An 18419-nucleotide genomic window follows, 5' to 3' on the forward strand; every position below is an offset into this window, starting at 1 on the left:
TGCGCTGTCCTGAAACGCATTAAAGGGCTACAGTATAACTGTGGGGGTTTTGGACATTTCAGCTGACGGGAATGAATGCATTCAGAAGTTTTAGATTTGTTTTTGTTTATTTATTTACATTTTACATTTTTGTTATTTATTTCTGTCTGTTTGACAGCGATAGCATACTGATTGTAATTAATTACAGTAATCAAGTCTGTTTATCAGTGCTATATTATTATTACATTCCAACAGTAACCTAGAATTTATATAACAATATTTATATATAATTGCAATAATGTAAATTTAATCATTCATCATCAGGAAAATTATTAGTAACCGTCTAAAACATGTGTGACACGTGTGTAGCCTTGTAGACAATCATCGGTTCAATAACACTTTTTTCTTTTGGGTTTTCCCTTTAGGGATCACTACAGTGGATCGTCTGCCTCCGTCTTACCCAATTTTTCAATAATACGATGGTCAAAAATGTTTGAATTTGGAACAGCAACAGTGATGAATGAATATCATAATATAAAAAAAATATTTCTTAATGATCTCAAAACTCTGAAAGCCATTCCAGGTCGTTATGGAGAACCCGCAGGTTCTTTTTATTTTACATTTATACAATTTATATAGCAGAAGCAATTAAATGAAAACCTTTAGTATATACTCCTATATGTGTATATGTATATATATATATATATATATATATATGTATATATATATATATGTATATACATATGTATATATGTATATATATATATATAAATATATATATATATATATATATACACAGACACTGTTAAGTTGTCATTCAAATTGTACTCCAGGATGTAAAGGAGCCTAAACTCCAAAGACAAATGACTGAATAAATGTCCTTTTCTTATTGACTTCAGTGTGCGTGTTCTCCTGGAAACATGAACCCAACTATTCCCCAAGAAATTGGGGAATAAAGCCAGACAAGGAGAAAGTTTGCCGCCGTGGACCCTGGTAAAAGTCAGTCAAGTTGATTTATGCCCTGAGTGACAACTGCTATAGATTCTGATCCATATCGGCCTCTTCAGCTCCAAGACTGAGGGTATTTGGTGTTTTTTTTACACATTTACAGAGGGCATTTATGGATAAAAACACATGCATACATGCAGTTTTTTTTACACATTTATTAGAATATAAATTAGCCTTTTAAAATGCAAATTCAAATACATGCAGACACCTTTGTCTTTTGTCTATGATAATTCATACTACCTTTTAAAGTCCTGTCTACACCTCTTATATCAAATGTCAAAAAATATCAATGCCTAAACCACTCAGTCTAACTGTTTTTATTTGATTTATAATGATGTGTTAACACTTAATATAATTGTAAGAAAAGGAGTACAATATACTCTGACAGAATCTGACAGAATCACCCGTTGGAGAAATAATGCTTGCGAGGCACTACTCTCACGTCATCATGCTGAAAATGTCCAGGTAAACAAATCTGCCAAAGCCTGAGTTTGTTTATTTGACGATGACATTGATGGTAAATTCAACTTTGACTGTGAAGGTTGTACGGAAAATGAAATATTGGTAATATGCTAACTCTGACACAAGTTAAAATTAAAAAGGTTCTTTCAAATGAAAGTCAACCAGGTATATGAAACTGTCTTCATACGAGTAGTGCATAGAAACATGCAGGCTCACTATTTGGCGAGCCATAAATCCCTGTTAAATCAGTTATGATTTACATGTTATGTCATGTGTGTTTGAAATGAATCACCCATGTTTGACACATTTATAACTCCTTAGTGTCGTCGTAAAGCGGTACCATTTTCAGCTCTCCTTGAAATCTCATGTATCTTTAAAGTGTAAAATACTGTCATTCTGAGAAGCGGTATTTAAACTGACGAAAAGTATTCCTGCTCTCATTTGTGCTGCCGTTAACGTCTCGTCTTGTATGGATTTAGGCCCCCTGGCTCCTTTGATGTGCTCTCTGTCACAGCTGACCCGCGCAGCATGTGGACACGGAGCCTCATGGTGATGTATCGTCAAGTGAAGCCGAGCTTTGTCAGAAACAGACAAAATGAAAACACAACCTTTTTAAAAGCACACATGCGCTCCTTTCTTTTTTTGGATGTCCCAGCTCCGTGAGCCAAATGCTCTGCAGACTCAGATGACTTCCATAACCTCCACGATATGTGTGCTCTCGGTGGTGGTGGTGGTGGTGGGTGGGGGGGAATCTATGCGTTTCATAGCCAGCCAAATGACATTTCAAGAGATTGAATTAAACACAAGGGTGGCTTCAGGCATCATGATGTCACTGCCTTCTGAAGTGGCACACTCTCGGGCCTCTCGGGTTTCGCTCTGGTTGTGCTGGATGACGTTCAGTCACATTAGGACCCAAATGAATGACGATTAGTTCACTTCAGTCATATTTATTCTGACCGTGAGGAGAGCTGCACACTGTTCTTACAAACTGGCAGTTAAAACTGAATTTTGACACGTTTCCAGGTGACTCAGCTGACTTACGCTGTATCTACATTGTGGCAGGAACATTTCCAGCCACCAACCAACCGCATGTGAACTTTTCACATTTTCTTCTCAGCACGAGCCAGCGCGTGGGGTCATCTTATGAGACCATCTGAGACGTCCGTCCGTCTCCCCCCTCCCCTCCCCTGCTACTTAAGAGCACCTCTATTTGTTTTGATACTTTCTCCCATGGCGCTTTGCAGCCCCAGGTAACTGCCACTGACCCCCGAGCGAACCAAAGCTATGCATGGTGTGCATGGCAGGTGGTGTTGGGCCTATGAGGGTGGAGATGTGCTGGTGGAAGTGAGGCTTTGGTTAGTGGTAACACAACTCCACCAATAAGGAGAAATAGAAGGAGCTCACTTCCTGTTAAGTCCAGTGTTGTGCTCCTGAGGGCTGCACGAGTTCAAAGACATCTCACGCCAACCACCCCCCCCAAAAAGTTTGCCCTTTAAAGGGATAATTCGGATTTTTTGAAGTGCGGTGAGGTGAGTGAGTGAGTGCATTACAAATCTGATGGATTATTACAGACCATGGCCAAGTGGAAGGGAATGGTGCTTGTAAGCAGAAGTTGTTGCCGTTGCAAATCCCCCGACGAAATTAGCAAATGAAAAAAAATCTCATCTGTTCCGAGCAAAACCATCTGTATTCCATTAGAAATCAGAAGAAGAGATGCAGTGGTGGGGAGGTGCAGTGGGGAGGAGGTGCAGTGGTGCATCCCTACAGGTGAAAGTTCTGTTAAGTTTTATCGACGGTAAACATTCCTTTTTACTGCGTTACTGCCACCAATAGTTTGCGTGTAGAATTGCGTTCATCCTACATTGTCTTATGCATTTTTTTCACCACTTCATCTTCTTTGCGAGACCACCAAATGTCCACAAAGACAAAGTCTGTGTTTTAAGCTTGTGAGGACAACAGAACTGTGGTTCTAATGTTTGCCTTCTTCATTAACCAAAGGTTTCAAATTCCTCCCTTTATTTAATTAATTTATTAATGTATTTATTTTTACTTAGTTGTGGGGAATAAAGGAAACACTGTTTGAAAAGGCAGTTTAACAGCAGAATGAAGATATCAACAAACAGACGTGATGTAAGAGTCTCATCAGTGCATTTTTCTTTTACCTTGTTCCCCCCACTGGCAGCCATGTTTTCAATGAGAGTGAGTCTGTGTGTCTGGTTTTCAGTGAAGGGGGCGTTCAGTGAGTGCAGATGTCACAGAACCTCATGCAGCAAAAAAAGAAAAACCTGAACTGTCCCTTTAACTTTAGCAAGATAATGTCCTTTCTGAGAGAGTTAGTTTTTTTTGTTTTTTTTCCCCCTCATTTTTCATGGATCAAAACTCTTCTGGGGACCTTCTCATGTGTTCTCCTTAACATATTGTGATAATTAGCTGTTCAATTAGAAAGACATTTATAATAAATAGACTTTATTTATCAGGAATGATTATTAAAATAGGGTAACATGTACCCCAATAGAAGCACTGCTCCACGAGACAATAATATAACATGATAAAAACAAGGAATCCTGAGGTGTATTCATTTATATTTTTATTTTCAACAAATAAATTGTCACATTTCTTTGTTTTTATTATTTATTGCATATTTTATTATGGCCTTTCATGATCACTTGATAAGATAAGATAGTCCTTTATTTGTCCCGCAGTGGGGAAATGTACATTGTTACAGCAGCAAAGACAGTAAAGATGAAGATAATAAATAATAAATATGCATTACCAAAACAATTATAAATATAAAAAGATATTAAGACTTAGACTATAAAAAATAAAATAGAATGTAGAATGAACATTATAGACAGTTTGCAGAATATACACAGTATGGACTTGATAAAAAATCAATCAACCAATAATCCAATCACGTATCAATTGTCTCTTGCAGTCACGTGATTCACTTCACTAAAAGCAAATTATTCTGCACACTGCGGCTGACACGAGAGAAAGAATCCAACAATTCTCAGATTTACTTTCAATCACAACCAATAATGAGCGAAACATTTCCTGTAGATCTGAATAGCTGTTGAAAATGTTCATAATAGTGTTTCTAGCATGTTCAATTCAAACCTTAATGTTCATAAATAATACTAATAAAGAACTTTAAGAAATTACATTAACGGGATTATTATAGTTCTAACTGCATTGTTAAAGCAGCTTGTGCTTTTATTTCTTTTCAATCGAAATAATAATGAAAAACATACAAACATCAATAAATAAATAAAAATAAATAAATAGAACAAGAGGAATGGCAACGCAGTGCAAACTGAGGCAATGAAATAATTTAACATCAATAAATAGACACTGAGCATAATTGCAATAAAAAAAAGATCTGTATATAAAACGAATATATAGTTTTGGATAAATAAGGAAACAATTAAATAAATAAATTGGACTAAAGAAACATATAATATATAATATATTTATTATATATTATATTTCTTTTTTCCCAAGATGATAAGTTCACATTTTACTTTCCCATAACTTGCACAGACGCTTAAATAGTGAATATTAGGCTTAAAGGGCTTTTACTCTTGGACTTCACATGAATCAATAAAATAAAATAAAAAAATAAAATAATAGTAAAGTTGAATTTCAGAGACATTGGTCCCGCGTGTAGAACGATTGCGCAGCAGCAGCAGCAGCAGCAGCTTCTCTCGGTTTGCTCCCGTCATCTCAACTCTGATGAAATCTCATTTACAACTTGTAGATGCGAATAAACGTGGACGTCTGATCTGAACACGCTGTGAATTAAAGTCACTGTGGAGTGTGTGTGTGTGTGCGCGCGCGTGTGTGTGCGTGCGCCTCCCTCTCAGAGTCGTCGTGGACCCGGGATCCCTTCACACACCCTCGGTTCTCTGGTCTGGACGCGATGGGAGGAGTTGGCTGTTGCTGCTGTTTCATATCCACTGATGGAGAGAGAGGGAGGGAGGGAAGGGGGAGAAGAGGGAGGGAGCAGGCTCTTTTAAGGTCTCCTTCTTCTTCTCTTCGGGACTCTAAAGACATTTCGCCTTCAAGACACAGCAAATCAACTCCATTGGCAAAAAGTTATTGCATCACACCAATCATCGCCCCGCTAATCGTTGGCGATTATTGTCTTTCTTTCTTTCTTTCTTTCGTTCCTCCCGTCTTTATTTTTCTTTTAATGTTGCCATTTGATTATTAGCGGACTCGGGTGAAGATGATGGAGTACATGGAGGATAAGTTTGCCTTGAAAGGTCAAGCGCTGAAGGCCAGCGACTACTACATGGACCAGGTCATGGACAGTCTGGACAGCGCGCAGTACTTCGCCAAGTCCTCCCCGAAATGCGCGCAGGCCTTCGGGCTGCAGAGCAGCGAACATCGCTCCTCGCCCTGCGGAGACCAGAACGGTGCGTAAAACACACACGATCAGCTGTGTCTGACTTTTAAAAACACACACACACACCCTGAAGTGATCTGTGTCTGTGTAAATAATCCCAGTAGATTATATTCTAAGTGTTTCTTTTGTTTCCCCCCCACAATTGTTGTTTTTGTAAATTAGGAAGCTCAAATATTAATTTATATTAAATGTGATTTATTCTGTCATAATTTTATGTTTTTAAAATGTTGAGAACATTTCTTTGCATTTACATCTTGACTGAAATATGTAGGGGAGCGACAAAGCCCATATGGAAATGTAAAATATGACATATATATGTGTAATAAATACAATAATACACGTGGAAACATGTGTATATGTACATTATTAGAAACATTTTCTACATATGTCCGTTTATGGAATTCAATATGTGAGTACACCACACATGGAAATACACTTGGCTCCTGATTTATTTATTAATTCCCCCTCTGAATAATGATGTATAATCACCTGCGTGTTCTTCTCCGCAGGCTCGTACGCGGTGCCAAAAACAGACGACGACCCTCTGCACTCGGACCTCGGCAGGTCGATGGACGGCTGCTGCACTCTGCGCACGTCCCCGGTGACCAGCCCACAGGACAAGACGGACCTGGACGACATGGGGGACAAGTGCGACAGCAACGTGTCCAGCAGCAAGAAGAGGAGACACCGGACAACGTTCACCAGCGCGCAGCTGGAAGAGCTGGAGAAGGTGTTCCAGAAGACGCACTATCCGGACGTGTATGTGCGGGAGCAGCTGGCCATGAGGACGGAGCTAACCGAGGCCAGAGTGCAGGTAATTCATCGACCCACTCTACGTCTATTAACGTCTCCAAATTTGGATCTAAATGAACACACGTTGCAAGATCAAACACATTTATTTTTTTTAAATTCCCCGTGAAACAAATCTGGTATTTTTACACGTGTAATATATTTTATTTATTTATTTATTTATTTATTTAATTGTTCTGCAATAATTGTTTTGTGTTGAACCTTTTTTTCTTCACAGTATGTGTCACTGTTTTTCTTCTGTGCTGATTGAATCCAACTGACCATAAACATTTTTTTTAAATACACATAATTTCATATAATTTTATAGTTTAATAATTTAACTGTATATAAACATGGTTTCTTTTACTCACCAGAATTATTTCCCCCAAAACAGGTCTTAACGAGGTTTAGGTCATTAATAATGTTTGTCTATATTGTAATATTGTTGTCTGTCTTTATATATATATATATATATGTATATATATATATATAATATTTAACATTATAGTTCTTGTATTTCATGTGTCCATCCTTGTTCTCTTCAGGTGTGGTTCCAGAACAGAAGAGCCAAGTGGAGGAAGAGGGAGCGCTACGGCCAGATCCAACAAGCCAAAAGTCACTTTGCAGCCACCTATGATTTATCAGTGTTACCGAGGAGCGACAGCTACACACAGGCGAGTTCAAGTCCACCATTTTGTTCTAATTAATATTTTACCTATAGTCTTAAAATAAAGGTGTAATTATCGGAGATTAACGCGCAGGACGCGGGGACTCTCGTGCGTAATGGGGCCTCTGATTCCTCTTCCTAGGACCAGTGTCTCTCAAATAATGCAGCCTTTAAGAAGAATGTAAATCCACATTTATCAGTCATTGAGTTTAATTTTGAAGTTAATTTCACCAAAAAATAATAATAATAATAATGCACAGCGGCCAGTACACATATACAGTATAATGGGCATTTTATATTAAAAAAAAACAACTTTCAGTTCTGACTCAATGCCATCATCGCAAAATAAAATAAAAATATTGAGAACAAAATAAAACATTTGACAGATTTTCATTTCCTGCTTAACAAAGCACAGCTGTGCAAATAAAAAAATATAAGATAACAAATAAAATAAAAAATAACAACAGGCCTGAACAGCTGCACAATATATCACCATGTATTTTTGAATGCGTTTAAGATGTAGTTGCATAGTTTCATTTGCACTGTGCGAGTCTCAGTCACCCGTCACTGACGCACAATGAATCACTTATTATGAAAACTGTGTCCAGTCCGCGCGAGCGCTGATTAGAGAGGTTTGCGCGAGGGTGTCACGGCGGAATGAATGGGCTCCAATATCAGATTTCATGTTGGCTGAACATTTATCTTGCACTTCGGACAAAGGTCAGGTACAAGATGAGGTGAGAGGAGATGCACGGCGTCAATTTGTCCTCTGGGTATATCAGACACTGAGATTGGGCCTCCGAGTCTTGTCAAGCCTGAGAGTTGACTCTCTTTTTAATTTTTTTCCAGAGATGGAAATATGCTGACAGCAGCTTCTCAGAAAAGTCTGTGTGTTTTTGTATTTTAGGCCAACAGAAGAAAAAAGAAAGCTCTGATAAAAAAAAGCTGGATTCTGTGCCACTCAAAGGTCTCATACCAACATTTAATATTTGAGGCAAAATTCTCAGATTTTATTGACATTGTTCAAGTTCTATTCGACTAAATAGCTTTTCTTGCATGTTAATTGGTGTAATACTGACCTAGAATCAAGTTTATTATAATATGTCTTTGTTAAATATTGTCATTATAGACCTGAATGAGAATAAATTAGACCCACATGTGACAGCGTCAGCCCAGAGCTACACCTGGATAAATCAGGATTACAGTGTCACATGATCCTGGTTTGTTTTATCCCTGCAATACAGTTGTGTTTTATAGATAATTTATGGCTATATGAGGGGGGAAAAAAAATCCTTTCAAAACTTAAGTTACTTTTCATAGCCATAACCACTTTCTGTTGCACCTAAACACAGGTTTACCCAAATCTAACCACATCCATGGAGAAAAAAAACCCCGGTTATCATCACCCTCACTTCCTCGTTTCCGCCAAAAGCAGTTAAAGCACAATCACTTTGATATGCTCGCCTGTGCTGTGAGACATGTAAACACGTCATTTTGGTGGAGAAACGTGAGCCCTCTGCGGTTTGCGGAAACATACAATGGCAACATGTCATTCTGGAGACCATGCATGTTGGCCAAAGAGTGGGTCAACAACTCCGCTCAACTGTCTCACACATGTTTCTAATACATGTCCCTGTCCCTGCAGCTCCTCCACACGACTGTCATGACAAAAAAAAAAGAAAAAAAAGAGCGTCCTAAAGTAACCGCGTGGGCAAGTGGTGGTTTCTGTGTTCCTTAAACAAAGTGGGCACGGGCTGCATTCTTTTGGCTTTTGAAAGATTCTGGTCTTCTTCTGTTGACTGTCAGGTTGTGGCCATTGTTGCTGCCTTTTGGGCAAAGTTAGAAAACGCTTGCTTATCAATGACACATGTTGTCAGGAAGACGCTGTTGCTGGAGAAACATATGACGTGGGCCAAGCTGGTTCTCGTGCCATATCTGTACACTTATGTGCAACAGTTTATCTTTGTGTCAAATTTTGACTTTTACTCTTCACCACAACAACACAGTTCGCATGTGGTGTTGAGCAACAGCCACTCAGAGGTGGAAAGAGTACTGAAAGATTCTGCTCAAGTAATAGTACCGTTATTTTGAAGTACAAGTAAAAGTACTGGTCTAAAAATGTACATAAGTTCAAGTAAAAAAAAAAAGCTTGTTTTGAAATGTACTTTTTTTTAAAGGGGACACAAATCTCACATGAATTGTCTTTAGGCAAATCTTTACAAAGTTAAAGTGCTGACAAAATATGTAAACACATAATGTGTCAACATAGGTCAAAGGTCACTTCACTGTTCTCACTAACTCAGGGACATTAATTAACGCCAATTCACCTGCAACCATCAATTATTTTTCAGGCCAACACAGTAACTTTGTGATTTCAAATGTAGCAAAGTAAACATACTTAAGCAAAGGTAAAATTACAAATTTAAAAAAATTACTATTATAAGTACCTACTCAAGTAACGTGAGTAAATGTAATGTGTTACTTTCCACCACTGCAATATATACACAATTTAAAGATAAGATAAGACCAAGGAACAAGTGTTACAGCAGCGTAAATGATTGTAATAAGTGAAAGAAACTAATTATAAGCATGGATTACACACATTATAGGAAGTGTAAAAAATATATTATAAATGTGTTAGGATGCTGAAAAATAAGGAACTTTTTGTTTTACCTTTACAAAAAAAAACACTCACACCAATCATCAAAATACTTTGCCATTAATTTCCTAATTGTTTATTATTATTATTATTACCATTGAATCTGAGCAGCCCTTGTTTGTTTAATCAGGATACTTTCATTCTCTGAATGTGCTGCACTTACTGCCATTTATTTTAGTCAGGAACGTTGTCGTTGCATGTTTCACTGACTCACTTTTGAGCGAACGCAGTCTCGGGATTAATGAATCACCGTGCCTCTCACGTGCTCGCAGTAGTCACACTGGCTCGTCTCGTCAGTTTGACTGAACTCCTGTGCTGCTCTGTGGACTGATCTTCCTCCCTTTAAAAAAAAAGGCCAGATGGTTTCATATCTTTTCTCCGTCGACGTCTCCGTACTTATCTGCCCTCTTATTGTGTAACGAAACACCGCAGCAGCTGCAGGATACTCATGGTTAAAAACAGCACAGCACAAAACACAACTCATCAAATTAAACATAATAAGTCAACACTCAAAGTCATTCCTCCCAGAATCTAACGTCCTCTTAACCCAACAGATCTCCAACAACCTGTGGCCGAGCCCAGCTTCCGGCGGCTCTGTGGTCTCTTCCTGTGTTCTGCCCCGAGGATCCCCGCCCTGCGTCACTTCCTACCCGCACTCCCCACGCTCCGCCGCCGGCGCCGCCGACCACGGCTACATGGGCTTCCCCAATCAACAGAACCAGTTCGGCCACGTCTCCCTCAACAACTTCTTCAGCGCAGACTCCCTGCTCACACCGGCCCCCAACGGCCACCACGCCTTCGAGACCAAGCCCGAGTTTGAGAGACGCTCGTCCAGCATCGCTGTGCTGCGCATGAAGGCCAAGGAGCACACGGCCAACATCTCCTGGGCCATGTGATCCTGGAGAAAAGTTTGGATAATGCTTTTAGAAAAATGTGTGGATTGCCCTAAGAGTCTGACATGATATTTAAAAAGTAACTCAGTAAAAAAAAAAATATATCAACAATTTCTTTGTCATCTACAGATTAGATGTCGCTTCTTTGTTGTCTTGAGTGATGTGGACAATTTTTTCGCAAATCACACCGCCCTGCTAATTAGATCCGCATCGCCGCGTGTGCCGCGTAGCCAGATTTTTATCCATCCAGTCGAGAGAAGACGAGCAGCACGAGTGGACAGATTCTCTGAAATAGCCGTAATGGTTTGTGACAGATAATCAGCAGCATCTTTGCTGTAAGGCAGCTCTGCACTGGCGTTATCAGAATCAAGTTTTCCAGGCAGACAGTCCAGACACATTCAATGTTTTACTGATTCCGTTGCGAGGTGCGGAGTTGAGAGCTGTAATCTTTTGCTGTTCATGCGTTCAGCGCGCTCTCCTCTGAGGCCGACACATAAGCAAAGGGCAAGTGAGAGCGTCATCGCGGGGCACATGTGGAACCCCCGAGGAGAGGGGACCCAATTACCCACTACCCCCATTTCTAAGCACTGTGAAAAAGGTTTCTCTACCTGCGGCCTCCCCCCCTTCATCCACCTCCCTCGTTCCAGCTCAGGACCGAGGACGAGCAGTGCAGCAGAGACAAATACTGACTTGACAAACTAACGTGTCAGCAAAGCTCTGTAAACGTGTGTCGTCCGCCTCTGCACTGTATCCCAGGAATGAGACGCAGGCGGCGGAGGCAGACTCTAATATCGTGTTTGTGATATGAATTTATCCGGTGTAAGCATAATAAATGAATTGTTGCTTGACTCCACGGTGACTGCACTCTTCTTAAAAAGGTTATGTTCCGCGCGGTGCGCGTGTGTATAAGATGCTGGCACGTCGTCCGCCGCTGTCTTTGCTGTGTGCCATTTTCTGTCTTAAACTTGGAACCAGCTTGAGACACTCAGGCTCATCTTCCCTGAGAACATGGCTGCCAGCGGCAACATAAGGAAAAACAGATTGTTGTCAGTTCACCCATATAAATCCTTTATAAAATATCCAGCCACTTTAGCCCGTGAAATCGTAAGAATATGTTTTCTGCTTTTTCTCACGGTTAGAACTCTTGTGTCTGTTTGTCTTTACATCACGGCACATAGGAGTCGTCATGATGTACAAATTTGGGGCTGATTTTAGCAGCAGATATAGGTGACTTTTTTTTTCCCCTTTGCGTCCTTACAGTCATGGAGCACAATCATGCCTGTTTTCACTGGTTCAGGGGCCCGGCACGGGGGGTCCGGCAGTAGTGACTGTCAATACCTTGTGCAACCACACTTTAAAAAGCCCCCTAAACTACGACTATAATAGTGGTCGAACAACAATAGTGCCCTGTGGCACAGGAGAATTATAAAGTTGTATCAGATAAAGCTTATCCTTTAAACTCCACAGTATTCATGGCTGACCCTTGAAGCCATCTCCTCTCATGTCATTAAACACCGCTAATCTCCTCATTCATCAGTCGTAGCTTTTTTCCATGTGGCTGCAGTGCTGCATGTTTCCCCCTAAGATGTGCAGTCCTTGTTCTTTAATCTGTGACACTGTCTCATAATTGGGAGCGTTTTCTTTTCTTTCTTTTTTTTTTCTGCCTTCCCCCTTTGTTTCCTCTCTGATGTCATCTCTTTGTTTTTGCTCTGGGATCACAGTCAGCAGTGGATGGCGTCTCAGGGAAACCCATCGCTGGGCTTGATTCAATTAGGGCCGTAACTTGTGTCAGATGCTTTGGTTTGGAAACAAGTTTGTTTCCTTGGGGTACTTCCTGGTTGCTGCTATTCACAAGGACAAACCCAAGAATGTTATCTGCACGCATCACAACACAACGGCTTTGATCATGTTGTGTCCATGGAAATGGTTTGGGTCCATGGTTTTGGACACGTTTCCCGATGTTGCAGCGGGTTGTTTCTTTGTCCTCCTACTCCCGCATTTTCGGTCCTTCAGCTTCATTTGTTGATTATTAGTTGGAGACGCAGCCAGCTGACAAGCCACGTTTACTATGAGGGGTTTCTGACTGGCTTGTTTTACTGAGAAAAAAGAACAATGAGGTCATTACATGTTTGGGGTGTGTCTCTCTGAATCCACTTGCACAATATGTAATAAAACTCTTGGCAGTCCGTGCTCGTGCAAGCACCAATTTTTTTGCATTGTAGCGAAACTCTTGTTGTTATGATGTAGAGCAATGTGAGGCAAACCTTTCTTGAGTTGCACTTCCCTGTTGAAATGTCATGCTATAGTAAAAGCGTTGCTCAACACATGGACATTTTAACCGGTTTAAATCTCTGATATGTTCACTGCAGTCCTTTTCCTGCTGGAAAGTGATGTTTGTGTCACTTCCTGCACCAAAGTCAATCAAGACAATCAACGGTATTACATCACGGGCACACAGGAGTTGTTGATCTTTTGCACTACAGCCAGTTCAAACGTGTTATTTTCTGACTTTTAGGTGTTCGAAATCCATCAAAGCAGCAGGAGAACAGCAGCCCATGTGTCTGTCTGAGTTTCTCTTTGGTGTGGGAGAGTTTACAAAGTTTCCACACAGTAAAGGCTGTGTAATGGCAAAGTAAATTGACAAACCTGTTCTCAAGAGATCACAGACATAGTATTACGTAGCCTGAGCCTTTTGTTGAGTAAAATCTGTTTCCTGTTGACCCTCTTGGCAGCCATAGTTTCACCTACAGCGTACCTGGTTGCCTAATATGGGTTTCACGCTCACAGTAGAGTCAGTATTGACTTACAGTATATATCAGTATGTCGTAAAATCACACACTATCCCTTTAAAACTTTAGGGAAACATTGGGATCTGGTTTATGTCCACTTTTATATGCAGTGGAAGTTATCGACCTTTCAGCGGAAACATTCTTCACTGGAGCCCGTCACCATCTGTCCCTCATTTTATCACTTCAAACTGTATGTTTGGGTCCTCATCGATTATGAGAAACAGGGATAGTTACAGGTCGTCGAGCGCTTTCGGTGGGAACGGTTTAGTGGACACATCATCTGACTTTGACAGCGGAGACGCTTAGCAACACTCCGCCGCCTTGTTTACTGTAGCGTCGTGGGAACACAGCGCCGGCTCAAACTGGAAACACACAAACTGTTTTGATTACGCTTTTCATGGTAAAGAATAAAAGGAAAGTTTTTGTTTCACTCCTTGAAAAACACAGTTGTTATGCGGCTCCACCCACTCAGGTTGACCTCATGCAATGACACGATTTCTTCCTCTGTCTCTGACAAACAACAACTCCTCTGTGTGTCCCCTTCTAATTATTATTATAGTGACCATTCTCCTCCTCCTCCTCCTCCTCATAATCATCATCATCATCATCATCATCTGTGAGCCACAGACTGATCATGCAACCATGCAGGTCTTCAAACATGTGGGCAAGTATGAGTGTTTATGTAAATGATAAAGAGAGAGTGAGAGATTGGGAGAGTGAGAGAGACAGAGGGCTCCTGCAGACCAGATCCATCAACAGCTCCAATGGGTTTGACCCTTCCAGGTTAACCGCAGCCATTAATATAAGAGCTTCCCTCCCCTGCCTCCCTACTTCCCGCACTACCTCACGCAGGGGAGGACAGGCCTCTTACACACACACACACACACGCACACACAGCTGTTGACTTGAAGAAATAGAGCTAGATCAAATGTTGGCGGTTGAAAAATTGAGTTATCGGTCACGCATGTTCCACAGCAGAGATCTAAAATGCAGTCTACCCACTGTTGTTATTCTAATCACTCAGCGCTGATGTTCTACTCCTTCTTCTTCAGCTCTGGAACAGTTAGACCAGCTCACTACCAGTCCATCTTCTTTTTCTCTCTTTTTCTTTATTTCCCCTGGAAGCACAGTGATTTCTCAGAAGCCCTCTCCCTCTCCCCGGCAATATTTCTCTCAATAAGTTCTTTGAAGGCCATTTAATATAAGACTTTGTTGTCAGACTGTGGCAAAGGCAAACTTCATGAGCTGAGGATTCTGTATATTATAACAACACAGTTGGGAAAGACGTACATCTAAAAAGGTGTTAGTCAACCCTAACCCTGAGTTTGATCAGGAGCCTTGGAGCTGACCTTAGACTTTGAAAAAAAAGGAACACAGACAGTTCTGACCGGATAAAATCCAGCAATCCTTAAAAATAAACAAGAGAGCAGCACACAGACCTATGTGTTAAATCATAAAACATACAGTAAATCTACATCAACAAATATCTATTTTTTTTATTTGGTATTAATGACATTACTTAAGGTTGTGGACTTTGAAGGCTGTATAATGTGAACTTTGAAGAGTTTGGACTGTGAAGGCCATGGACTTTGTAGGCTGTGAAATGTGAAATTTGAAGTGTGAAATACTTACTTTGAAGGTTGTGAACTTGGAAGGTTGCACACTTTAAACGTTGCAAACTTAAAGGTTGTGAACTTTGAAGTTTGTAAACTTTAAAGACCAACTTTTATGATTGTGGACTTTGAACGCCTTTAAATGTGAACTTTAAAGGCCACAAACTCTGAAGGTTGTGAAATTACAAGCCTGCAAACTTTGAAGGTTGAGAAGTTTAAAGGGTTGTGGATTTTGAAGGATGTGTAATGATAAGAAATGGAAATATTTGCAGTGATATGCAAATGTTTTGATTTTTTTGTCTGACTGCTGGGTTAAAAAGTGCAAATATGTATGACAATTTGAAATGTTTCTAAAACTGTGCAGTAAAACATTCTGATGCAGTATTCTAGTAGCCATAGAAGTCCTGAACACAACCTAGTCAGTCTTGGTCAGAACTTTTTTAGTACATTTTTAGTACATCTCAAAATTGATAAGTTTTTGATTAAAAGTATAAATATGGGACTTTTAACTTTTCTCTAAAACTGACATTTCTTTAAAACTCTATGTATGTATGTAGGTAGGTAGGTAGGTAGGTAGGTAGGTTGGTTGGTTGGTTGGTTGATATATAATGCTTATTGAATAAGTCCCTCTGTGGGTTTTTAAGGGTGAGTTTCATTAGTTCAAGGATATACAGTAAACTTTAAAAATGTTCTTTTTATTTCTCATTTCCTTGCTTAGGTTTGAAAGTCAAACACAGGCTCATATAATTGATGAATTATCCTGGACTGACTGTGGTACAATTCCAAAATTCAAAACCACCATCTGTTGGCAGTGACTGCCGCCTTTTAATGCTACAACCTTGCACCCAGTTTATGTTTCTTTTTCTTCCCTGCCATATCTCCTGTTGTTCTGACATTGTTGTCAAAGCTCCTCAAAATCTACAAGTGCCTAATAGCTCAGAGGAATCATGGTGTGCAGCCAAAAATGCCTTTCAGGAGGTCCCTTATTCTCAACGCGGGGAGGAAGTGGTTCACAACGGGCCCGAGGCGACTTACAAGAGGCTATTAGAGGCCTGTAGCAGGATGCCTCACAAATCCAATTAGGAAGAGCCGGGACTGGATCTGGACTGTCTGCTGCTGCCTGTCAGTCAGAGCAGGAGAAAGCAGGTGTCCAGTTACCAATGTGTGTGTGTGTGTGTTAAGGACCGACCTTACCAGGACTATTAGTCCTAATGGGCACCAAAGCCTGGTCCTAGTGATGCAGAACCTAATATCTGAGGAACTGGTTATGTTTAGGTGTAAGATTTAAATTGTGGTTAGGTTAAGGGTTAGGTATTTGATGGTTATGGTCAAAGTTTAGGCTGAATAAATGAATGGAAGTCAATGCAGTGTCCTGAGAAGAATAGCTGTGCAAACCTGCATGCATGTGTAAGATAGAGGTCAGTATGAGTGTGTCTTTTACCTTCAACATGTTCATGTGCATCACATTTTCTCTTTGTTTGTACACTATAATGGCTATGGTTGGATGTACACACACACACACACACACATATTCAGGTCAAGTGTCAAACTCACTCCCCTGGTGAATGTGTCAATTTCGGCGTGACAAATGGAGAATCTAACTGGCTCTTACCTAATCACTGATGTCACGTCCCCGCTCTACATGACATCAGTGCACTCTTCAGCTACAGCATCATCATCACCTTTTTTTTTTTAAAGGTACACATTTAAAGAGATAGTTCAAGATAGTTTTTTTAAGCATGGCTGTATGAGGCACTAATACATGAGGCACCCACACCCACGTACCCACGTTCCACTTACGCATACACTTGTGACTTGTGGTTCCAGCCATACTAAAGTGAGGTTTCGCGTATCTGATCAAACATAACATGAACATAAATGCTGAATGACATCTGTGACTTTTTTGTCATTCCTAACTAAAAATAATAAAATCAAACAGTTTCATTAAAGCAGAGCAGAAGATGAAAAGCTCCACAGCCTATTTCCAGTAGCAGGACTGGCCTGGGACAAAAGAGAGACAGCACACACTGTGCACTGTGATCTTTTTGTCACCACAGAGATGAACGTTTCCTCCACATGACAGCTGACAGGGAAGGTGATGTCTCTCGCTGTGTGATGGCCAAACCAAACTACAGTTCGGCTCCACTGGGGTCCCTCAGTGGCCCATATATCTGACAAGGCTGTGTTTGCCTTACATCTCCAGGTAGTTCATAAAGTTCATTTATGCTATAAATACGCTTAGGAGCAAAGGCACACGAACAGTAGACTGGGGCAGGATACTGAAAGTCTAATATCTCACGTCGTTTGTAGCAGATCATGGCTTACTTGAAATTGAGAACATACATTATACTGTATAACACATAATTTCTGAGCTAGATTTTGTTTTTAAATACAGTTTGTGGATTTTTGAGTCTGAAAAAAAAGGATCATTCTGTCTGCATCGCATTAAATGAATCTTTAAATGAAGTTTGGCTTACTGATACATAGCAAGAATTACCACACTGTGGAAGACAGGCAGGCCTGCTGTCAGTAAAAAGCATGGCTCAACACATAAAGTCTACAATAACTTAAATATATGTTTGTCTCTCCAACAACCATTTCCAACAGGAAATTGAGGCTAAATTTTACATCATGCCACAGAGTTGAGTATCAGAAAGCCCAGAAAGTTATTTTTCGAATGCTGTTATGAATCCTTTGTTTACCTTTACCTACGTGACACAAACTTAGTAATAATGAAACAGTAGATGAGATAAAAAGGCATTTTTAACAACAAATTCATTTCAGACACACAGAAAAAAAAGAACAAAGAAAAACATTTCTGGAGACTCTTGTTCTTTTCCCTGTCTTGACAAATGGATTGCAATCATGGAGCCATTCATTCACTCACACTGCAGAGCAAGATATCGGATTAGTGAAACAACACTGCCACCTGCTGCCTTAGACCAGCCCTTACATCATTTGTGACCCCTGACATGAGAAAAAATAATGGAGGCTGCCTACGTTCTAAATTTATTATCCTCCCATTATGCTGAGATTGCCTGTTTACACAGCCATCAAAGTTTAAATAATAAAGTTCGACCTCATAGTGGTTTGTCATCCAAAATGTGACAAAAAAGTCATACTTTAGTATGTCGTCGATAATGTGACAAAAA

General features: G+C 40.2%; 1 protein-coding gene across 2 annotated transcripts; it reads left to right on the top strand.

Annotated features, from left to right (window-relative positions):
- The first annotated feature begins 811 nt into the window (after positions 1 to 811).
- Positions 812 to 13203, top strand: alx1 (ALX homeobox 1). 2 transcript variants are annotated; one of them, XM_044035385.1, is made up of 5 exons: positions 812 to 1060; positions 5663 to 5867; positions 6367 to 6671; positions 7192 to 7320; positions 10527 to 13203. In XM_044035385.1, the coding sequence occupies exons 2-5, from the start codon at positions 5678 to 5680 to the stop codon at positions 10866 to 10868; spliced, it is 966 nt and encodes a 321-aa protein (XP_043891320.1). In that variant the 5' UTR covers positions 812 to 1060; positions 5663 to 5677; the 3' UTR covers positions 10869 to 13203. The 2 variants fall into 2 exon arrangements, with proteins under 2 accessions (XP_043891320.1, XP_043891319.1); XM_044035384.1 differs by lacking the exon at positions 812 to 1060 and having other exon boundaries at positions 5475 to 5867.
- Positions 13204 to 18419: the final 5216 nt, after the last annotated feature.

Source organism: Solea senegalensis, linkage group LG10 (genome assembly GCF_019176455.1).
Source record: "Solea senegalensis isolate Sse05_10M linkage group LG10, IFAPA_SoseM_1, whole genome shotgun sequence".
Lineage (NCBI taxonomy): Eukaryota > Metazoa > Chordata > Actinopteri > Pleuronectiformes > Soleidae > Solea > Solea senegalensis.